This window comes from Miniopterus natalensis, chromosome 13, assembly GCF_054644295.1.
Source record: "Miniopterus natalensis isolate mMinNat1 chromosome 13, mMinNat1.hap1, whole genome shotgun sequence".
In the NCBI taxonomy this organism is placed as follows: Eukaryota; Metazoa; Chordata; class Mammalia; order Chiroptera; family Miniopteridae; genus Miniopterus; species Miniopterus natalensis.
Window position 1 is genome coordinate 38,874,419 of NC_142093.1, and position 25,278 is coordinate 38,899,696.

General features: G+C 35.0%; 1 protein-coding gene across 9 annotated transcripts in view; it reads right to left on the reverse strand.

The window, feature by feature from the left end:
• Positions 1–1,445: 1,445 nt before the first annotated feature.
• Positions 1,446–25,278, reverse strand: part of TIA1 (TIA1 cytotoxic granule associated RNA binding protein) — a 29,282-nt gene continuing 5,449 nt past the window's right edge. For 2 of the 9 annotated variants that reach the window (XM_016202619.2, XM_087823620.1), the window contains exons 2-13: positions 23,719–23,815; positions 19,331–19,429; positions 18,506–18,560; positions 18,301–18,333; positions 16,994–17,081; positions 13,778–13,853; positions 7,690–7,798; positions 7,202–7,297; positions 7,006–7,090; positions 6,530–6,653; positions 5,547–5,692; positions 1,446–4,127 (exon numbers count right to left, since the gene is read on the reverse strand). In XM_016202619.2, coding sequence (XP_016058105.1) covers positions 4,001–4,127; positions 5,547–5,692; positions 6,530–6,653; positions 7,006–7,090; positions 7,202–7,297; positions 7,690–7,798; positions 13,778–13,853; positions 16,994–17,081; positions 18,301–18,333; positions 18,506–18,560; positions 19,331–19,429; positions 23,719–23,815 — 1,135 coding nt within the window. In that variant the 3' untranslated portion in view covers positions 1,446–4,000. Of the gene's footprint in view, positions 4,128–5,546; positions 5,693–6,529; positions 6,654–7,005; positions 7,091–7,201; positions 7,298–7,689; positions 7,799–13,763; positions 17,082–17,579; positions 17,669–18,300; positions 18,334–18,505; positions 18,561–19,330; positions 19,430–23,718; positions 23,816–25,278 lie in introns of those variants that run through there. The other 7 variants (XM_087823617.1, XM_087823618.1, XM_016202620.2 and 4 more) reach the window with 7 other exon arrangements.

Here is a 25,278-nt window from a genome sequence, read left to right on the forward strand (position 1 = left end):
TCTGTTCTAAGAACATGTCTTTTAACATTCTCACTGAATTTATTCCAACTTTAGTTTCTTGTTCTGACATTTTACTAGTATCCTGTTTTAATTTTTAAAAAAATCTATATTGATTTCAGAGGGAGGGAGGGAGGAACATCAATGATGAGCCATTGATCGGCTGCCTCCTGCACGCCCCCTACTGGGGATTGAGCCCAAAATCCTGGCATGTGCCCTTGACTGGGGATCGAACTGTGATCTCCTGGATCATAGGTCATTGCTCAGCCACTGAGCCACGCTGCCTGGGCCTGTTCTAATTTCTTGAATACATCATCTTTCATCTCAGGATATTACAGTTCTTGGAAGTTTTCTGATTGATAGTTGCTTTTTGTTTAGACCTACCTTTCACAATGTTTCCCTCAATTTCTAGTGATCTTTGGCAATCCTTTAGTGAGCACTAAAAACCTGTTTGGAAGATCTGTGTACATGGGAAAGGCTTAATGACTGGCACACTCCACCCACTATAGGGGGATTGCTGGCCATTTGACTTTTTGGTGGAGATCCTCAGATATCAGCATGTCTTTTCTCTTAAGAGTTTAGTTTTTCCATGGAAGGATCATCCAAATCCTTCTTGGTGCGGCAAGTGTGGCCACTCGTGTTCTAGAGCTGAACAAGGAGGAGGAACTAGGGACCTCATTTATCTAGTATATAAGATTGCACTTAATCCCTGTTTTCTTTATAGCATTTCACCCTAGCCTAGCAACCCTGAGTCAGATGTCTACTTTTTTCCTTTTTTTAGTTGAAATGCTATCAGAATAACTCCAGCCTCCAATTTGAGAGGCCTAATGTGAAATATTATTCAGCTGAGACACACTGACACATTTTATTAAAGCTCTTAAGTTGAAATTTGTTTTAGAGGTATATTCTTCAAGTTCTAAACACAATAGTAAAATGCAGTGACTGGAAAAAATATAAGAACCCCTCCAAAAAATGATTTTGTTTTTAGAAATCACTCTTTCATTGAAAGGGTGTGCTTTTTATTTCCTATAAACATTTTATTTTTCAAACTCACTGTGACCTCAAGATCACCTATAGCACTCAGCAAACCTAACTCTCTTTCTATATGCAATCTAGTCCTATCAACTGCTTTCTCAAATGTAATAGAACTCTGACACACATACAAAAGGAAGAGCAGCAAGCACAGGGACAAAACAGAAGAATAAAACTACATGAATCTCATTTTCAACAAAGAGATGGTATCAACAAGGAAAATGAGATCTCTGTTTATGAGTTGAATCTAGATAATTCCAATTCTTTGTTGTATTAAACACTAACACAATGCAAACCATGGCTTCTGGAATAAGATTTTAAAAAATCTAACAAATATCTGAATGAATATAACAATATGGCTATACCAAAAAGAAAAAATCTATCACACAATAATCACTGCAAGAAGATCCCACAGGTTATAGAAAACATAAAGGAACTTTAATATCCAAACAGTCAGGGCAAAGAATACTAGATTAATGACCCATTAAGAGTGAGTCACATCAGGTTCTTTACAGTACCAGATGTATTTTAAAGTAAAATCTGAATGCATATCGCAGAGAATAAAACCATTTAAAAAATTTTAAATTTCCTTACCTGATACTAATGCAAGTAAGTTTAGACTGAAAAAAATCTTTGATTTGTTTAACATTCAGAGAAAGATTTAAACCAAAGTTAGCAATGTTCCTGAATTATGAATTTGTTCAGTAGTAACCTTTTCATCATGAATAATACCACTTTCTTTTCAAAAAGTAGTCAATGTACATTTTAAGATTTGTGCAATAAAAAAATATACCGGCTAATAAAAAGTGTTATTACTTCAGACAGTCAAAAATGAAAGAAAAACTATACTTTTGCTTAAGTTATTTATGCCCAAATAATTTACCCTGCATTCCACAGAAGTGTAGTAAATATTTCTGAAACAGAAAAATAAGGGTCCTAAAATAGAAACATACGCCAGAAGAATTTAAAAATAGCTTCCTGATATTTTATTTTTTGAGTATTTCACTTAAGCTGCTTTTGGCTGCATGCCCTGATCTGTAGAAGTTAACAAGGAAATAAAATTTCCAAGTGCTTAAAAAATTTACTCATCTTTCATAAAGCAACTTTTAATGTAGTAACACTTAAAAATACACAGTGACTTAATGAAACATTAGTACAACTGCATAGAATTGAGCTCCAGAGAATTATAAACTTACGAGTTGTCTTTCCTGGGCTCCAGTTTATGAGAGTATTGGTTTAGAGACCAGCTTAGAGTCATTTGCTCCCACTTGGAAGATACAGGCCAGGAAACTAAAATTTCACAGGCCTTTTCTGTTCCTAAATAAAGTACTAGGAGCTATCTGAAGGTCTTAAAAATAACTGACCACCTAAATACATATATTGGGGACCCTTCCCCTTTGTGAGTCAAGGAAGAAGGGAGTTTGTGACTTTCACTGAAAACATAACAAAATCTTCCATAACTATTCTAAGAGACTCTGAAATGTACTAGAAATTTCAAAACTAGAACAATGCCATCAAAGATTAAACTTCTTAATGCTTGGAGCCACTCCAAAATAATAAAATTGGGAACTCCAGGAAAACAGGTACCAAAAGAATCAAAATAATGATTGCACTGAGGATTCTCCTCTTTGAAGGCTGTTTAAGGAGGTAGGATTTTAAGGGTTTTTGTTTGTTTATCTTTTGGCCTCTGAACACTTAAAAAATGCTTTGCCTGGCTGGTCCTTCAGGCTAATTTTGGAGTTCACAACGAACCCCAAGCCTGACATAAGGATATTCTAGTTTCACAGCTATCATTTGTACATATTAAAATTAAGTTGATTTACTCTTTCTGAGTAAATATAAACTAGAAAATGGCAAATTAATATATTCCTTTACATACAACTTTGTCTCCAAATTCTCAAAAACAAGAGCAGATGACTTTGTATTCAAAGACTACCAAAGCGTGTATTTGATATTCACATGCAACAACTTAAAACCTTATAAATCTTCTGTCAACTCTGCATGATACCTTTAAGAAGGAAATGGCATACAAAGTTTGCTAACTGTGCAAAATATTAAACTGCTAAAACATTTAACATAATGAAATAATACATGTAGATGTAGAAGTTGACACATGAAATTAGCACGGGTTCGTAAGAACTTATCACATTTCAGAGATTTTCTTTAGTAACAAGATTTTGTTTTTATATTTCCTGGTACACAGCAAAATTTATCACAGAAGATAAAAATTCTTTTAAACAAAGTCAACAGGGAGTTCTTGAGGCACCTTCTCATATAAAACACAAGATGAATGCAATTAACAATCCATCTGAGAAAACTAAGTGAACATTTGTTTTTCCATTTAAGTATATTTTACAGAACTTGAATAAGGCAAGACAAATTTGTGAAAAAATGTAGATACAAAATGATGTAAACTAATAATTTATATTTAAAAACCCCAAAGGGAAAACGGTGGAGATGGGATAGTTCAAACAATACCTTTGTAAAAAAACCTAAAACAGAATTGTGCACAAGCTGAAGATTACAAAGAACTTCTAGACTCTGCACAGTTTTGGTTTTTTGCGTGTTTTTTTTTTTTAATATCTTTATATTACATGTTTTAAATCATATCAGGAATGCAAACTAGAACTGCACACTACTTTAGTGGAAAAAAGTTCAACATTGTGCAATTTTCTGCCTCTTAATTTTTAAAAAGTGGCAGCAATCCCTGCATTTGTATTTGAAACAAGGATCTGAGAAACTTTATTAAAAAAGGTAATGAAGGCAAAAATTGGCAGACATCCAGCATCTTGTTTCTTTTTAAAACAATACGGATGGTTAAGAAATTTCATGATTAAAAAATGAACCTTTTAAATAAATACATTGTATCTGACATTTGCACTGACTGATTTGATAAATCTTTAAGTAAACAACGGCTTTACTACACTCTCGGTAGCCTCAAGCCACTGGCTTTAGATTCTGGAGTCCTTTTTCACTGGGTTTCATACCCTGCCACTCGATACCCTGCAGGCTGATTAGGCAACATGCTGCCATTCTGTCCTGGAGGCGGCTGCACTCCATAATTTGGTCCCATCCACGGTGCAGAAGATGGTGTCTGACTGGTAGAGCACATGGAAGAAGCAGAGGGGAGGGAAATCCACTGATTAAAAAAGGTAACTCCAAGAACAATTAATACATACAGAGGAAATATACTTTTTAAGCTCAAATATAAGAATTGTTATGCCAAGGAAAGCAAAGGCAATTTTCCTCCCCCTTAAAAACAAGCATCCTTATAGGTTTAATTTATACAGTTTAATTCTGTTAGTTTAATTACAGAAAATACCCTTAACCTATAAACATTTATCCCCTTTGACCTCAGAAAAAACTCATCTTTCATCTCAGGGCAGAATACTGTATAACTGGGTTGGACATACTTGAACAAGCCACTCCCTGAAATAAATCTGACCATTTGGTATGATAAGACTAGCATTTATATTACTCAAAGAAGAAAGTAAAACAATTATTAGCATATGTAAGTACATACATTTTTTCAACATTATAAATATAAGATTCTCTAACTAAAAACTGTAAAATATTTTAATTTCCAGTTTGTTTCTCAAAATTTAAGTAAAACAGCATAATTCAGGGTATATGAAGAAGCTTCCATGTAATAATAAACCTTTTTGCACAGAAAAAAATTCAGAATGAATGAAACAACTAGCATCACAATAACTGTATTCAAGAATGGCCAAGTGGCCTGGTTGGGAGTGGCTCAAAAACTGAACATCAACCTAGGATCCAGGAGATCGAGGTTCGATTCCCAGTCAGGGCACATGCCCGGGTTGCGGGCTCCATCCCCAGTTGGGGTGTGCAAAAGGCAGCAGATCAATGAGGACTCTCCCATCATTGATATTTCTCTCTCTCTCTCTCTCCCTCTCCCCTTCTTCTCTCTGAAATCAAAAAAGATATATTTAAAAAAAAAAATGGCCAAGTGAGCATTAGTCACAAAAAAACTTAATAACTATTAAGCTCTTATTTTTTACTTAAATATTAGTTGCTTTATTACCAAAATTCTTATAACGCTGGTTATACCTCAAGGCAACATATCTCTAGGCAAAACTTTAAAGAGATATACCTAAAACTGGAAATTAAAAACCATTCTAGCCCAGTCGGGCGTGGCTCAGTGGTTGAGCGTTGACCTAGGATCCAGGCGATCGGAGTTCGATTCCCGGTCAGGGCACATGCCAGGGTTGTGGGCTCCATCCCCAGTCAGGGGCATGCAGGAGGCAGCCGATCAATGACTCTCTCATCATTGATGTTTCTATCTCTCTCTCTCCCTTTCCTTTCCTCTCTCTGATATCAATAAAGATATATTTAAAAAACAAAACCAAAACAACAACATTCTAAACTAAGTCCTTCAAAGGCTAAAGCTATGCTTTAGAAAGAGGGCCACACTACCTACTAATTACTTAAAATCTCTTCCTAAGTTCTTGAGTTTTTAAAGGTTAATAATAAAGGAAAAGAGCAAATATGCTTACTTAAATCCCTGCTGGTTCCATGCCTGGCCATACATTCCATATGCAGGTACTTGCCAACCATTAGGCATATACTGGCCAATTTGTTGTGCATTTCCATACCACTGGCCCCACTGGCCATAAGCTTGTGGATATCCAATTTGATTCTGCTATTAAATAAAATTATAACAGATAATTTAGTATTATTTGAAGTTATATGTCCTAATATACCACAAATAACTAATATACATAGCCATAAGACATAGGGCCATCATTACAATTAAAATGAAAGGCTAAACAAGAGTTTAGAAAGTGACTGCTAAAAAAAAAAGTGGTTATATCGCTTTAACTTGACGTGATGCTCTGAATGACATATTCTTTGTAAGGCAGTGGGTAATGTTCTAGTAATAAATATTAAACTCAGTATAATGTTTAAGTGTTTTATAAGCTATTCACATCACTATTTCCTTTAGATAAGGAAGATACAAAGATTATTTCTATATTCAGTTTACTTAAAGAACTTATAGTTTAGGATTTTCTTATTCCTATCATAATGCTCCATTTACAATTCCCTCACAGAAATCTTTGTGGGATCAAGTTAACCACTAAAGCTGCCTGGAAAAACAAAAGCAGCAAAATGCCAAGGCCCTAAACATAAATATAACCATATTTTTATTTCAATAGAATCAACAATGCTTGTGAATTCTCCATATAATATGTGAATAAATCTACCAAGTATTAAGAAAAAATTTAATACCCTGTTAGGTTTGTCGGAGCATTTTAAAATCCACTGTGTATGAGTCAACTGAGGCAGTCACATTCATCATGTCACCACTGCAATCCATGAGCCACCACTCTGGAACTATAATACATGTAGGATGAGCCCTTATATACTATCATTTCAGTATGAACTAGAAACTTATTAACATGGATTATAAATAATTTCATTCTAAAATAACCTTAGTATTAGCCCAGTAATTACTTTGCAAAGTCAAGAACCCTCTCACCTGTTGCACGGGATTTATCATATCAAGAGTTTCTTTGCCCCAATAGCATTTCACAACATGACCTTCAATAGTAGTTCCATTAACAGAAACAATTGCATGTGCTGCACTTTCATGGGAGTTGAATCTATTGAAAACAATATTAAGAATCACCAATATAAATTGCTTAAAACACTAAAGAATAAAACCTATTTTTAAAAATCAAGTTGAGCCAGGCAGTTCATATAATAAAAGAATCAATAAAATGGCATTTCCCCCCCCAAAGATCTTGTAATTCTGGAGAAACTTCTTTTAATAAAGATGTTTTATTGGCTTTGTGTTGGAAGAAGGGAGCTATTAAAAAACAGGAGCAAATATGCTAAATGGTAGAGAAATTTTTATTTCTTTATAATTAAGGCAAATTTTTAAGAAAACCACTAAGTTAAATATCTAAAAATAATTGGGGGGGGGGGTTGTTTCTTTTTTTAAACCACCCCTACCGAACAAATGAATATCCTTTATCTGGAAAGACTCGAATTTCCATTATTTGTCCAAAAGGCGAAAAAGTCTGACGCATTAATTGTTCTGTTAGACAAAAAAACAAACAAAAACATTGTTATATTAAAACTCTACAAATATTAAGCTTTTCAGTTTAAAAATTAATCTCAAGATGCCATACAAGTAAAGCTCCCATACCTGTTAGCCCAGAAGTGACACCTCCACAGTATACAGTACAGTTGCTTGGACTAGACTGATTTACGACCTCATCGTATGACAGCTGTTTGGTGTTTGCTGGGGATAGGAAGTTTTATATTTTTAATTCATTACATAAAATGTTCAGAAAGAGAAATGCAGCATTAACTACACTACTGTAATGGTAATATTTACCTTGACCAAAATGCTTATATATATAATACATATTACATATGATTAAAGATTAAACCTCCCCCAAGAATGTCTAAAAAATTACTCAATATTCTCTATTTAATAGGAGACTTCACATTAGAGACAATATTTATTATTTGTAATTACAAAAATGAAAACTAAGTACATTTTAGAATAGTAGTCTTGATTTGCTTCTCATCTATTTCTGCAATAAGTCTCCGGGAACAGCTCTAACATTTATAATCTAGTGTATTTTCCTCCAAAATTCCACATTTCCTTTTCTTCTCCAATACACCTACACTCATATGTACTCTTTGGAGCTGGAGGCTTTCGGGTTGCCCAGTTAGTTCTGATTTGTCTTCCACCGAGCCACTGGCCACCCATCTGCTGAATGGCGTTTTCCGCATCCTGTTCCACACAATATTAGAAATGACAAAGAAGACACTATTAGTTGATGTTAAACTGTTTTTTTGCTTTTCACAAATATTTTTTGAATGAAAACGCTTTATGAGATACACAATATATGATAGCTCACCTAAAATGCAACTGCGCTTTTAAATTATCTTTTATTTGGATATCAGACTTTGGTTGTTAATTACCCAAAGAAGTCCAAAGCCCAAAAGCCCTTCTGAGGTAGCTATTATAAAGTTCATGTAACAACTTAAGACTATTATGGCCCAGCCGGCATAGCTCAGTGGCTGAGCATCGACCTAGGATCCTAGGCGATCGGGGTTCGATTCCCTGGGTTGCGGGCTCAATCCCCAGTCGGGGGCATGCAGGAGGCAGCTGATCAATGACTCATCACTGATATTTCTCTTTCTCTCTCTCTCTCTCTCTCTCTCTCTCCCCTCCCCTGAAGTAAATAAAGATATTTTTTTTAAAAAAAAGACTATTATGGATGAAAATCTTACTTTATACAATAAATATGTATAAGTGTGTGTGTGTGTGTATTATTGATTTCAGAGAGAGGAAGGGAGAGAGAAACAGATAGAAACATCAATGATGAGAGAGTTGTCATTGATCAGCTGCCTCCTCCTGCACACCCCCCAACTGGGGATCAGGCCTGCAACCCAGGCATATGCCCTGACCAGGAATCAAACCTCAATCTCCCGGATTCAAGGTTGATGATTAACCACTGAGCCACACCAGGCCAGGCAACAAGTAAATACTGAACAGCTATCATGTTCTAGGCAGCAGATTAAGTGCTAGGGATACTTTGGTAAATGAGGCAGACATGGTCTCTGCTGCCATGGAGCTTACATTTTTGAGGTGACAAAGTAATTACAAACTGTATATACCATGACAGAAACAAAAGGCTGAGGTTCTGAATTATAGCAGAGAAATGGGGATATAGGTAGGGAAGGGATATGAGGGTCAAGTGTGTTTTTTTAATTGATTTGAGAGAGAGAGAGGTGACCTTAGTAGTAGTAGATAGTGATGAAGGAAGAAGTCCACAAAAGTATACTGTCACAGAGCCAAGAAAGCAAAAGTCAAGAGGTGAACCTGAAAACAGTAGTGTTGGTAGCCAGTGGTAGAGTTGGTAGAGAACAAAAGCTAGTTTAGAGTGAACTAAAAAGTAAATAGAGTGTAGCTTTGGTCTGCATATGTGAAATGTGGGCTTAAACTAGCAAAAGAACAGGCAAATTCAAGGCTAAGAGCCATTCTTGAGACACACAGAAAGTAAATACATACTGTAGCCTCCCCTTATCTGTGGGGAGTATGTTCCAGGATCCCCGGTTTATAACTAAAAATGTAGATAGTACTGAACCTTATATATGCTATTTTTCCCCCTGTACATATACACACAATACATACATACCTATGATAAAGTTTAATTTATAAACTAGGCATAGTAAGATATTAATAACAATAACAATTAAAATAGAATAATTTTAACAATAAAAGTTATGTGAACGTGGGGTCTCTCTTAAAATATCTTATTGTACTGTACTCATCTTTTCACTTAAATAAAGCACTTTATGGCTTCTCTTTCTGAATTGTCAGCATCACTACTCTCGTGCTTTGGGGCCATAATTACGTAAAATAGGGTTACTTCAACACAAGCACTATGATACTGCTATAGTTTATCTGATAACAGACAGCTAAATGACTAACAGGCAGGTAGTGTATACAGTATGAATACACTGGACAAAGGGACAATTCATGTCCTAGGTGGAATGGAGTGAGATTCCATCACACTACCCAGAATGGCATGAAATTTAAAATTTATGAATTATTTCTGGAATTTTCCCTTTAATATTTTCCATTTAATATTTTCCACTTAATATTTTCAGAGAGTGGTTGACCATGGGTAACTGAAACCAAGGAAAGTGAAACTGCGGTAAGAAGGGGGACTACTGTATTCTTTAAAAGAAAAAAACACTGTTTTTTTCCACACTAACCAGTTTGAATTCCAGGAGATCTTTAACTATTGTTATGGGTTGAACTGAGTCTCTTAAATTGATATAAAACCCTAAGTAACACCCCACTCCTATAACTGTGAACATGACCTTACTTGGAAATAGGGTTTTTTCAGATGTACTGGTTAAGACAAGGTCATACTGCATGAGGGTTGGCCCTAAATTGAATGACTGATGTCCTTATAATAAAGAACCCGGTGAGAATACACACAGAGGAAAGAGGATCATGTGAAGATGAAGGCAAAGATAGGAGTGATGTAGCTACAGGGCAAGGATACCAGGGATTGCTATCAACTTAAGAAGAGGGAAGGATTCTTCCACAGAGCCTGCAGAGGGAGCATGGCCATGACGACACCTTGATTTTGGACTTCTATCCTCCATAAGCCATTCTCCATATGGTACTCTGATAAAACATCCTTAGGAAAGAAATACAACTATTTGCTCAAAAGAGAGAAAAAACATTTTATGGTGTGCGTGTGTAAGTATGGTTGTAAATGAGTGATGAAGTGGAAGCGTATGCAAACAACTCTTTTGAGAAGCCTAATTCTGAATTATAGCAGAGAAATGGGGAAGGGGTGAGGGTCAAGTGTGTGTTTTTTTAATTGATTTGAGAGAGAGAGACAGAGAACATCGATTTATTCCACCCATCCATGCACTCATTGGTTGATCCCTGTATGTGCCCTGATCCGGGACTGAACAAGCAACCCTGGTGCATCAGAATGATGCTCTAACCAACTAAGCTACCCAGCTAGGGATAGAACATGCTTTTTAGTTGATAGGAATGATCCAGTGGAGAGGGAAAGACTGAAGACAATGAAGCACAGGTTGGCAGCTCAGGGTGATGATGGAGAAAAGAGTGAACAAGCAGAGCACATATACAATTCCACTTATAGAAAATGTCTGGAACAGGGAAATCTATACAGACAAAGTAGATTAATAATTGCTCAAGGCTGGGAGGGGAGAGAGTGTAGAAGGAAAAGTACAGCAACTGCTAATGAGTACAGTTTCCTTTTGGGATGATGAAATATTCTAAGATTGTGTTATGTGATAGTTGCATAACTTTGTGAATATTCTAAAAAAACACTGAATTTTACACCTAAAATGAGTGGATTTTATGGTATGTGAGTTTTATCTCAATAAAGCCGTATTAGAAAAAGAATGAACACAGGATCAAAGTCACTGAAAAGGCAAGAGAGGTAGGAGCCCAATTGTAAGTGATTTGACATTTTACAGGAAGGATCTTTCCTCCACTGTAACAGGAGGAAGAAGAAGAAGGTAGATGAACTTTATGTAGGTTTGGTGGTTAATAGCTGAGGAATAGCTTCTATTTTCTCATTGAAGCATAGGTTGGCAGCTCAGGGTGATGATGGAGAAAAGAGTGAAGAATACCTGAGGAGATAGGAGGGAACATGAAATAGTTATCAAAGAATGGGAAATCAAACTTACTAGAGAAACACAGGTTTGCAAACATAGCACCAAGAACTCATTTAATGTGCATGAACATTAAGTTAGAAGAGAAACCAGCTGACTCAGTCTTTTCCTAGCAATATTCAGTTATGGCAGACTAGGCAGAAAAACTATGTTCAACCAGTATTGGAGTCTGCCTAGCATGCACAACACAGGAAGAGAGGAAAAGGGAGTGGGGGTAAATGGAATCAGGGCTGTGGCACTTCACAACACCAGAGGGCCTACTGATCACATATCACAAATTTTAAAAAGCTGAAATGTAAACTCGGGAATATTAAATTAAATCACATATTCAGGGTTGTATCTATCTTATGACAGTTGTCAGGATCCAAATTCATCTCTAGCTAACTCCAGAGGCCACACACAAGACATCCTTTGCTATCTGACTCTATCACATATTAAACATGCATTTAATAGTGATTTTTATATAGCAGGGGCCTTTATTCCATAATTTCAAGTGGAAAAAAAAAATTCCTAGTCCACACCAAGCCCCCAACTTATTTTCTCAAATAGCACAACACTAAAATCCTATGTTGCCCAGGCGGCATGGCTCAGCAGTTGAGCATTGTCCTATGATCCAGGAGATAGAGATTCGATTTCTGGTCAAGGCACATGCTGGGTTGCAGGCTTGATCCCAGGTAGGGGGCGTGCAGTAGGCAGCCTATCAATGACTCTCTCATCATTGATGTTTCTATCTCTCTTCCCCTCTCCCTTCCTCTCTCTGAAATCAATAAAGATATATTTAAAATAAATAAATAAAATCTTATGTTTATCAACCTTCCAAGGAACTCACACTAATTGTGGGTTCCTAACTTATGTTGTGATTAACAGTAAAGGTTTCAGAACCAACTACACTGTAATAGTTTTTATTTTCTCATCTCACAGAAAAAAATCTTGTAACTGGTAGATGGGACACATACATGGTGGAGCTTTTATCTTTTCATCTCTCAATATACTTTACCATTTCCAATTTTTCTTTTAATATGTGGGTTCTTCCTGACCTCTTAGTCTTATCCACTTTCTTCACAGGTTTTTCTACTTTCTTGGAAGACATTTTCACTTCATGAAAGGAAGACAGCTACACTGCATAATACACTTAAGTAATCTGACCACAAGATACAACGTTCCTGTGCGAAGTGCTTAGATACAATAGCATTCTACATTCCTTGCCTGAATTTGTAAGCCATGTAAACATTTTTAGGGCAGATTTTTTGTTTGGAAAGTAAATTTTGGGCAAAAATTTACCCAGCTTGGTTGCAAGCTGCTATAGCAAATATCTGGACAGTAAGACCTCATAGTAAGGAATAACCAGATATTAGTTCCAATGTAGGCAGACACAGGAACTAGTGAAAACAAAATAGTTTGGCACTCTTTGGCACGACTGCCAACAGATATATTTTTAAAAACCCAGAAGAAACTGGCACAATAACTGATGCTCATACATTCAACCAGAAGCCATTAAGAAATAATATATTTATTTCAAATACTCCATTTAATAAAGAAAAGCCTTTCTAAAATACATTTAATACTATCAAAAACTCTTAATAGTTCATTTGAAGGCACTCTTACACAAAAAGTACAGTATATCTGTACTTATCATAGGCAAAAACCAGTCAGAGGCAGTTTAAGAAAACCCAAAGTTAATGAAACCTTAGCATATACTCCAAGATTAGTGCTTCTCAATTTTCCCACTCCTATATTTTTGGAAGTGTGATATCTCTGCATTTAACTGTTTTGAACATTCAGTTAATCACACTAAAAAATTAACCATTTTATTTGAATTTGTAATAGAATACAGGGTTCAAACTTCAAACCATACAACACAACGAGAAGCTTCCTGCTGTGTCCCCATGTGCCTAACTCTTACTACACACCCTGAAACAAGGTCCTTGTTTATGAGCAAAAGAAAACACACATGCACACTCGTACACCACACAAACATATACTCTCTTGCCTTTTACACAAATGAGCTTTTCCACGTAACAATATACCATGGAAATCTTTTCCATAATCTGTACTTACAAAGCTTCCTCATTCTTTTTTTAAAAAAAATAACGGCACAGTATTGCATGGTATGGAGGATGAGCCAAAGACTTTATCCAGCTGTTACATGAAACATGAGCCTTTTCCTTCTTTCTATACCCTACTCTCAGCTCTCATTTCAAACTGCACTGTCCTTTTTTTCCTCTGCAAAAACCAGAAATTTGAAGTCCATGTAAATTGGTATTCAGTAAATGTTTGTTGAATGAAAGAAAAAATGAGACATTTCTAATACATTAATAAACAATTTAAAAAGTACCCACCTGGAGCATTTTATTAGCTAGTCTTAAATTACTATGGGAATATAAAACAGGGAGATAATGAACATATCTTTTAGTGAGGGTGGTTAATTATTAGTGAAATGAATATGGCAGATGAAAGTAAAGATCAATAATTAAAACATGAGTATTTTGATTCTTTCCTCTTGAAGCACTGCACATGCACTTTTTATTGAGCTCACCCATTTGTTGAAAAAGGAGACAAAGCCATATCCCTTAGACTTTCCTGTCGCCATGTCTTTTACCACTCGGGCATCTCTGAAATCAGAACAATCAGAAGTTTAGGTTTGCAAACTCTCCTGTGGATATCAAGTGAGAATTTCATACACAACTCATTTTCATGTTTCATCTTCATTAAAATGAACCTTTAATGCAAATTTACCTTTTATTCTATAAAATTTATAATGTATTAGCAAATGAAGCTTAATTTTATAAACATGCAAATCAGTAACTTCTTAAATATGTACGTATGCATTGTACAGAAACTGCCTCCCATCTCAAAAAGTTTCAAACTTTTAAATATTAAGCATGGTGAAGACAGCTATTCAGATGAATTATTTAACCACTTATAGGTTCACAGACACATTAGATGAATGGCTTTCTTTAACCATGCAATTTATAATTTGCTATTTGATACCATATACTACCTAATCATTAAAAAATTAAAATAGAAAACTGGAAACTAAGAGAATGGAAAACTTGTATATTCCCTAAATTAAGTAAATTATTTTCTCAGATCAATTCATATCCCACCCCCCCTTTTGGACTATTTATAAACTTGAGAACTTGACATTTTCAGAAATGCTAAATAATCTAAGAAAAAACTAGACACACACTAGTTTTAAATTATATATGAAAGGATTTTATACTGAATTTTAAAACAGCAATCGTATAAGATTGATTGGAAACTACAAGATATAAGAGCAAAATTTTAAAAAGTCAGAAAGTAAAAAAGCACGCCAACATTTATCCATTGTGAACCGTAGCTTGTAGTTAGCCAGGGCAATTCTGTCCATTCTTCAGAGATACTCTGCAAAATAACCAGAGCCCTATTATTTGAGATTGAGTAAAAAACCCAGCCATGATAGCTAAAACTCCATACCTCAAAAAATTGGACTCAAATTGTGCTTCACAGGCAATCTGCTTTTAAGTTAGCCAGGTATGTCACAATGCTTGTTCTCTCAGGACACATGAACAAAACAGGCACTTTCACAACAAAAACCCAAGTCAGAAAGCCATGCAATATAATTTTATATTAAAGTATACATAAGCATATTTTGATCTAGTTAGGAGTGATCTATGAAGTGTTTAGGGGTCAAAATGACAAAGAGGTAGTGGTAAAAAATGCAAGTCACTTCTTAATATGTAAAAATACTTATTAAATAATCTGTATGGTATACATGCATTAATTTAGTAGCTAATTCACTTCTATACCAAGATTTGTTAGATTATCCTAAACTCAAGGAATAGGAAGAGTACTATATATTAATTAGAGAAAGAAAGTACTATATATTTTATATTAAATATTTGAATAGGTCACCGTTTACTGCATATCTTCTATAACTCACTGTTGTAGAATCTCTACTGAGACTATCATAAGAACCTTTCAATATGTAGTTATCAACTTATCTCCCTTAACAAAAAAAAATCAGGAAATGATGCTACCTTACTGAAAATGGTTCTTTTAAATTTAGAAACACATTGCTTCAGTAGCTTAAAGCTTAAATATTATTTATATATTACCTCAACTGAAAATTATAAAACTTAAAGAAAGGCCTTACCCAAGAAAAACTAATATTTATTTAATAACCATGGCTGGCCATAGTAAAATCTGCAGACTATAATTATGATACCAACATATTTAATGAAAAGAAATTATTGATGCATGATTAAAAAGTCATGAAATTACTAAATTTTGAATGTCATTCAACTTAAACTCACTGATTGTTAAATCTTTATCTAATCACAAGCTAAAATTCCCAAGTCTTCAGAAAAGTTTTCAATCAAAATTAAAGCATTTAATAAAATAGCTATATAATCTGTTAAAATGTTAGAAAATTTTCTTCCTAGAGTTAAGTTTCAGGAAACATTAGCCTTGAAATACATTTAATTCTTACTTATTTCTGAAAGGGTTCTCTAAGGAAGAAGCAGCAAATATCTAGACCAGGGTTCTTTAATCCTTCTGTGGTCCTATGACTACTCTGAAAATAGAATAGAACTTACACAGATACTCCACACCAAAAGGAAAGCAAACAAAACACTTTGCATACAGAGATTTATAGAGCCTTTGAGAGGGCAAGGGTTAGTATCTGCCAGTCTAGATACTTGAAAGCAAGCTAACCATCATCAAAACCCTGAGACAGATTAACAAGATCAAGAAATGACAATTTATTTTCCTAATCTATTCTCATAAAGAAAAATGTCACCTAACAGAAGAGTCCATTTATAAACCGTAATGTCACAAATGCCTCTAAAGGTGGTTTCTTACTATGCATGTTCATCACCCTACCAATGAACAACTCTTCAAATAAAAACTCTCCCAAGATTCATCACCAATACTATCGGCATTTACTTTTCTCCTCACCTCATGTTCGCTGTTGGTCTGTTCATCAAACCAAACCAAAGCTAGTGTTTCCTTTTTGCTTCAGTTAAGATAATTTACTATTCTTCTAGCTGGAACAATAATAAAGCAACCAGAAACCCTAAAAAAATTCTGTTTTCTAAATTCAACGATTACGTGTAAGAAAGTACTATTATCAAATTATTATTCTTACTCTATTATGGCATGTTTTTCAAAATATTAAAGTTCTTTTATGATGAACACTACCTTGAGTGAGCTATTTACAAAGGGCTTAAACTGTATGATTAATAACAAATGCAAGCATGACAGAGCTTCACAAAAAACTAAAAGGCATTATTACTGTTACTGTTGTTGTTAACAGTAACAACAACAAAAGGATAGATTACCTTGGAATTAACATTTAGTAACTGTTTTGGGTGTTAAAATGAGGTTTCTTTTTGTTAAAACATATTAGCACAAAATGCGTGGTGTCATATAGTGCCCAAAAGCTCTAAATTCCTTAGTCACAGCACAAGTTTACTAAAGATTATGACCAAGCTAGCAAGACACTTATATATGAAACATTATGTAGAATAGTAAACTTGTCTCTTAAAAGCTAATGCTAATTGAAAAAAAGATTTTAAGATAATTGAAGACCAAAGATTTATCAATGGGAAAACAATCTTTGGCTCTTAACTGCTTAAATAGTCTCTAAACAATGTAATACATTATATTCAAGTGTTAAAATTAATGTCCAAAATTCACAATAAATTTTCAAAGTACTTCTAAATAAGACTGTTTCTAATTAAAAGTATTTTACTTTTATCTTGTTACTTACGATATTCTTCCAAATGGCGCAAATGCAGCTTTTATATCTTCAGTTGTAATTTCTGGACTGAGATCACCAACAAAGACATGGAAATGATCTTATAAGGGGAAGGATGGGGAAGTGAAAAGAAAAATAAAATTTTAGAATTTAAAAATACTAAAATTTATTCAATAAATTATTTTTTAAGTAATTTATGGATTACAGTAACATATAAACAAAACTCTATCCTATATCTATACAAATCCTATCAGTTTTAAACATAATCAAGGTGACAATACAGGAAAGACTCTCCTCAAGACTGATATATCTGACAGTTATATCTCTGCTTATAGTCAATTATTATACGGGTTTAAGAAAATAAACTAATAATATATAACAAGTTTTGCACAAAAAAATTAATGACTTAATCAGTTTTAATAGTAATTATTTACAATTAGTCAGTTTACCACTATATTAAAGCTTTACAAATTAAAATAAAATAGTGGTATTGTGAGTTATGTAGACTAGATTTGCCTCAGTTAAGACAATTCACTGAATCTAGCTACATGATATACTTGGTTTAACCATATTTTGTGAAGAACAAGCAAAGAAATACCTTGCATTGCAACAGTTTGATGTTAAAGTATTTGACAGTTTTCTCAAAAGCCAACAGTTTTGGTTGCCCAGACATTACACCATTCAGTTTATGTGAATCCATGTGCAAGTGAACTAAGACTGAAGGCAACAGAATAAAAACAGTAATCCCTTCACTTTATATTAGAGCCATTAAAAAAGCATCGGAGAGAAATAACGATCCCATGTGAAGTTTAAAAAAAAAAAAGACAATGCTCAAGAAAATAAACACTTAAAAAATACAAAATAGTTGAATCAACACTTTAAAACAGACATATATACTAATTTTGACAAAGTATATTTGGAAAGAAAAGTTACCCCTACTTGGCAGGCCTTAAGCAACATATTGGGTTGCCATTTGGGAAACACAGTTTCAGGAGCAACTCAAGCAATCAGAAGATCTGGATATGGAGCACAGATCGTGACCTCAAGGAAGCAGGGTATCTCGCCCTTTAGTTGGTGAAAGTATTTCTAAGGCATCAGCTGCCTCCAAGAGGGTCAGAGAGCTTGAAATAGCACCAAAGTAGTGGAAAAGCCACACTTGGTCAACACTGGGGAGAAGGGGGAAAAATATTGCCAGAGAGACAAGTAGAAATACGACCTCCTCCCTCCCCACTCCCCCCAATATCAAACAAAAAAACTTCAGGTGGTTAGTGAATACCCTTTCAAGAGATTTCATTTTATGTTTAAGAAGATACAATTACCTTGTGAACGCTGTGTGCTGACAACGGTACTACCTGATGACAAAGATTAGATTTGTTCTTAAATTTATTAACACAAACACATTCAATCATATCTTAGGATAACGATCAAAACATTACTGCAAACACGTATGATGTTTATATGCTTTACAATAAAACTACTGTGTACAATAAAAACAAACGTTCAAAGTGTATAAAATATACTTACTGCTTGTATCTTTCTTTTGACTGCTGGGGGTTGTTGCCCAATTCACTTTGACTTCCTAAAAAAAATTTTCTACATTTATATTCCATAAAAATAAAGCTCAAAATCAGATATTACAAGATTTGAATGTATATACACATAGGAATGTGTATGTTTGAGATGAAATGGATACCAGTTCTAGTCAAAGCTTCTTATAATTTAACCTATACTTTTGCAAATAATGCTGTCAAATCCTAATCTTACATACTTCTCTGTTACCATTCAACCCACCTTTCTTACCTAAGTACCAATGAACTTTTGTCTTTTATTCTTCCCCATTTGCATCCAATGTTCCTAGATGTTTCATCCAAGCTTGAGTAATTCAACAAGTATTTTAGTATTACTGTGTGCAAGGCACACAGGAAAAATACTAACATAAACATGCACTCTAAAAGTTTTATCCTGCCTTTTTAATAATAAATGTGATCTTCTGCTATAAAGTGAATATAATGCTTCTAAAAAGGAAACAAAACTATCCAATTTAAAGTATCTAGTTTGCTCTGACCGGTATGTCCTGATGGTAAAAAGCGTTGGCCTGCAACCGGTTGCGGGTTCAATTCCAGGTCAGGGGTGCGTCCCTGGGTTGCAGGGTTGATCCCTAGCCCTGGTTGGAGCGCAGGCAGGAGGGAGCCAACTGATGTCTCTGTCTCTCTCTCTCCCGCCACCCTCTGCTCCCTTTCCCTCTCTCCCTTCCCCTCACTCTAAAAATCAATGGAAAAAGTATCTTTGGGTGAGGATCAACAAACAAAAAAATTATAGTTCAAGTCACCTTTAATTATGACAGCTTACCTTACCCATTATCTTCCGCCCATTCATAGCAGCTAGTGCTGCAGCAGCATGACGATGCTCATAAAACTCCACAAAACAGTATGGATCATTTCCAGCTGTCTGTTAAAGAAAAACACACAACAGCCAATTGTAAGTTTTGTACTCCCATTACCTTAAAATTATCACATCTCATTTATCAGGCTATGGAAAATAGAGGGTCCATTCCACAAGTAAATCTTTAAATAAGGAAGCAAACACTTAAAAATTAGCTATTTTTATAGAAAGCTATCTTCATCAGCAAGTTATACTAGACTACTACATATATAATTTAATCTTTTATTAATGACTATGTGTCCTAATTATGGGTAAATTAGTATATAGCTACATTCTCCCCATCATATAATATGGTCTTTTCTTTAAGCTATAGAGGTTAAGTTTGACTAGAATCCTATGTTCTCAAGTATTGGTATTGGCTTTTCTGTCTCTTCCCTGTGAAGTTACTTTTTATTGCTATACATGTACATATATTCTTGCTACCTCTAACTTACTGAGTAGCAGAAAATGTCAACCAACTATCTTAATTTAAGCTTGTTTCTAAAATATAAATAAATAGGCTCTGAAAACTGAAGAGGCTATCTGGTAAGTAAAGTTTTAGAGTAGGTTTTAGAATTTGGACTTTCTGCCCAGCCGGCGTGGCTCAGCGGTTGAGCATCGACCTAGTATCCAGGAGATCGGGGTTCGATTCCCGGTCAGGGCACATGCCCAGTTGAGGGCTAGGCAGCCGATCAATGACTCTCTCATCATTGATGTTTCTATCTCTCTCTCCCCCTCCTTTCCTGTCTCTGAAATCAATAAAGATATGTTTAAAAAAAAAAAGAATTTAGACTTTCTGACATGATTTTTTAGTTGCTTAGTAGGCTTTTAAAAATTCTCTCTTCTTTTCTGCTGGTGTTCCAAGTGGTTGACATTTGATGAAACATGAAGTCTGGATGTTTTATTATAAATTAAAGCAAAAAATAAATTAAAAACTCCCCAATATTTTATACCTATCAGTGCAAAATACCAAATGACTTCAAAGACCATTTAAAAAGTCTTTCTATACTCTCCAAAGCAGGGTTGTTAAAATAAGAAGCTAAAAGACTAGAATGAGCTGAGCCCAGCTGGTGTGGCTCAGTGGACTGAGCCTTGAGGTCACTGGTTTGATTCCTGGTCGGGGCACATGCCTGTGTTGTGGGCTCAATCCCCAGTAAGAGGCGTGCAGGAAGCAGCATTTGGGTGATGTTTCTCTCTCACTGATGTTTCTCTCTCTCCCCCCCCCCTTCCGCTCTAAAATCAATAAAAAAATATATACTTTAGAAACAAAAACTAGAAGATACCATTTTGTTTCAAGCACAATAGTTTAAAAGAGTCACTGGTAATGATTTTTAAGAATTTTAGAGGCTCTGGCTGGTGTGGCTAAATAGTTAAAGAACTGGCCCACTCACCGAAAGGTGGTGGGTTCAATTCCCAGCCAAGGGCACGTATCTAGGTCGTAGGCTTTTTTTTTTTTTTTTTTTTAAATATATCTTTATTGATTTCAGAGAGAGGAAGGGAGAGGGGGAGAGAGAGAGAAACATCAATGATGAGAGTCACTGATCAGCTGCAGCCTGCAACCTGGGCATGTGCCCTGACTGGGAATGGAACCCCGATCTCCTGGATCCTAGGTCGATGCTCAACTGCTGAGCCATGCCCAGTCAGGCAGGTCGTAGGTTTTTTGATCTTCGGACCCGGTTGGTGGGGTACGTTCGGGAGGCAACCAATTGATGTATCTCTCTCACATTAATGTTTCTTTCTCTCTCTTTCCCCTCCTCCCTCCCCTGCTCCCTTCTACTCTCCCTAAAAATCAATGGAAAAAAATGTCCTCAGGTGAGGACTGACCAAAAAAAGAATTTTAAAGTAATACTGTCAAATATATATATATACATATGTACATATATACACACACACACATATATATATGAATTTTAGAGTAAAGAAGAAATCACAAATTGATACACTATTATTTTATTTTAAAAACATTAGGGAATATGAAAATGTTTTAAACATTGTATAATTCAAACTAATACTACACTTAATGAGAATTCTACTACAAAGATCAACATTGATAGAGAAAGTAGCTTATATCTGAGTAGAGCAATCAAATGAAAAAGAATGTTCACTTTAGTTGATATGTACCCAGAAAAAGCTGTACTTTTTAGATAAAAAGAATCTAAGCATACACATTATCAGCCTTAATACTCTAGGAAGTGTAAAGTTCATAAATATGGACATCAGTCTTATATATGAATAAACTGGAATTTAGACTTTAATAATAATAAAAACAAAATGTTAATCTAAGCCTCTGAGTGAAAAAAACCGCAAACTTTATATGAAGTGGCAAAGGCTAACATAGCTAGCCTTTACTGTAGGTCAGGCAGTCATTAACATTTTGCCTAGTGAGCTTTACCAGACAAATATCTAGAATGACCCAGACAGGGAGAGAATGGCAGCCTACAAACCAATGAAGAGAACTTATAATCACATAGTTCAATCTGGATTTACAAGCTTGCTTTGCCTTATTTCTGCATATATTAAATGGGAATAATGTGCTTTACAATGTTTCTGCTGAGCACTTGTGATAATGCATCAGCGTTAAAATAACAGGTAAGCATTCTATAAATGCTATTACTGGGATAAGGAAGGAGACCCACATCAAGGAAAGACTGTTTTAAATTCTCCATCATTTTCCAGTCTGTACTTCTTATCTTTCTCTATGGGTACAGGGATCTTTTCTTCTTTATCCAGGGGCATACCGATATTAAATGTGACAAGAGAACACTTAAGAGAAGAATAAAGGACAAAAACATTAGTTGAATCCATCTATATTAAATGCAGATGACCTTGCTACTTTAGGAGAAAAGTTTGACATTTTAAATCTTTGACAACAAACCAAAGCCAATTGGTTAAACAATTACTTAAAAATTTTTTTTTTAAAAATTGATTTTTAGAGAGAAGGGAAGGGAGAGGAAAATTGATGTGAGGGCAAAACATTGATTGGCTACCTCTGCATGCCACCCTACTGGGAATTGAGCCCACAACCCAGGCATATGCCCTGATTGGGAATTGAACAATGAATTGGCAATCTTTCGGTGCAAGGGATGATGTCCACCCAACTTAATTACACCGACCAGGGCTAAACAATTACTTTTTATATTACATTTATTTTATTTTTTGCGAATCTTCACATGAGGATATTTTTTCCATTGATTTTTAGAGAGTGGGAGGCGGGGGGGAATATTGTTGAGAGAGAGACACATGGACTGGTTGCCTCAGATCGCCTGCAACTGAGGTACATGCCCATGACCAGTAATTGAACCCGTGGACCGAACCACTAACCACTGACCCAAACTGGCTAGGGAAACAATTACTTTTTAAATACCAAGTAAAGCCCGGCTGGCCTGGCTCAGCAGTTGAGCACTGACCTATGATCTAGGAGATTAGAGTTCGATTCCCGGTCAGGGCACATGCCCAGGTTGCAGGCTCGTTCCCTGGCAGGGGGCATACAGGAGGCAGCCGATCAATGACTCACTCTCTCATCATTGATGTTTCTATCTCTCTCTACCTCCCGCTCTCTGAAATCAATAAAAATATATTAAAAATAAGTAAATAAATGAATGAATGAATGAATGAATACCAAATAAAAACAGAGATAAGCTGGAAAACAATAGAAAAGAAAGTAGCAGATATACATATACACATATATGATTTTCTTTCCTGGGAAAAGAAAACCAAAAGGAGAGACCACGGGATAAAAGGATTCTCTTTAGCACTGTCTTTCCCATCAACAAAATTTTTAAATGTCTTTTTATACATATATGATTCAGGGTTAACACCAATTATATGAATTAATTCAAGGTTTTTTCTGTACATTAAGGTCTGATGGATGGTTAATTGCCATAATGCAAGAAAAACTTGAATCACAACCTTTAAAAATAAAGTTAAAAACATTTCAAAGTATCACATTTATTACTTTTGACCCAATGTCCAAACTAATTGTAATAAGTGAATTTCTAGATTAGCCTATCAGCTGATACCATATACAATAAACAATTCTGATGCTTCAATGTACCTTAAAAAAAGAGCCTATATATATAGAGAGAGAGAGAGAGAAAGAGAGTGTTCTCATCTGCTCTAAAAATGATTAGTTCTGCTCTTCTTCCTTTATTTAATAAAATGAATTAAACTCAGTGGCCAAAACTGATTCACTACGAAAGTCACTAAAATCCCTCTGAATTCAGACTATATAAACTAATTTGAGAGTTCCTGGAAGTAATGGATTTAAATAATGTACATAAAAAAGAATAAAGTTAACTTAAGTAAAATACCCTTACATCCATAATCATTTTGCAGTTTTTACAAGGTCCAATCTGGCTAAAGAGCTGAAGAATTAGAGCTTCTGTCACATCTCTGGAAAGGTTACCGACATATCTGAAACACAAAGAAAAACATTTACCATTTTAAATTTGCTTCTTTTGATCTGTTTCTAAAGTTGCTTACTGAAAAATGAATTTAAATAGGTAGATCTTTACCTTAAACTACACTAACTGGGAATAACTTATAAAAGTTTGCCAAAACTTTAAGATCTCTTTCAAAACAGATGTAATATATGTAACCTGCAAGTATATTAGACACTGCTAGTAGGAAGTTAGTGTGTTCTTAGTCAAGGTGTTGCAAATTAAACCTGTTGTTTATTTCTAAGTTCCTAGGCCTACCTTAGGAAGATATGCTTTAAAAATCTCTCAGATGAATCATTAGATATACAGAACTTTTATACAATCAATTCTGGAAAGCTTTGCAATTATTTCTACTACAGTATTACTAAAACATTAAGCCCTTGCTGGTTTGGCTCAGTGATTAGAGTGTTGGCCCATGGACTGAAGGGTCCTGGGTTCGATCCTGGCCAAGGGCATGTACCTCAGTTACAGGCTCAATCCCCTGCCCCAGGAGGAATGCGAGCGGGAGGCAACCAATGGATGTCTCTCTCTCACACTGATGTTTCTCTCTCTCTCTTTCTCTCCCCTCCACTCTCTGAAAAGCAATGGGAAAAATATCCTTGGGTGAGGATTAAAAAAAAAAAAAAAAAGAATATTAAAATTTTCTCAATTTTTAATTCACAATTCCCCTAACATTGTCCGATTTAGGTATACTTTGGTTTACACAATAAGCATTTTTGAAAAATTACGGGTAAATTATTTATCAGGTGTTGTAAATGCTCACGAAGGGATGGAAAAATCTTTCAATTGAATTATCACTGATCAGCAGATGTGGAGAGGAGTAGAAAGAGTCTAGGAGAGACCTTTAACAGATAATATGAATTGGTGACTAGGAAACTTAACTAGTGTAGTGTAATACAAGACCATATAAGTGGGAAAACTTATTTTAAAGAGTTTATAAATAAATTTTCAAAATGGGACTTTGAAATGAGGTTACCTCTAGACATGTTAGAAAGAAGTTTATCACTTCTGCAATCAGAGAATGTAGTCTCTCAATAACTGTAGTTTCTCATTCCTCTACCAAAAATCCTTCAGAAACCATGTGTTGAAAGATACAGACTCTTTTCCCAGAAAAAATAAACATCTATACATGTCAGAAAATGTGTATTCAATTTCTTCCTTCCATTTACCCATTCAACATACATACATTAAGTGATTACTATGAAGGCACTGGAATAGGTTAAAATGGTAAAGAGAGAAGTGCTGAATCTATCAAGTAGAAAAATGATACTCAAAAAAGCAAAACAATATCTACCCAACAGCAATTTTTCCAGGATCAGAGGTTATTATTACACCAAGACCTTATTCTGAAAATCAGAAATTAAAGGGAAAGAATTAAGCATTTACCTTGCCCTTTGAGTAGAAACTCCAGTATAGTGTAATCTAATAGCTCTAGTT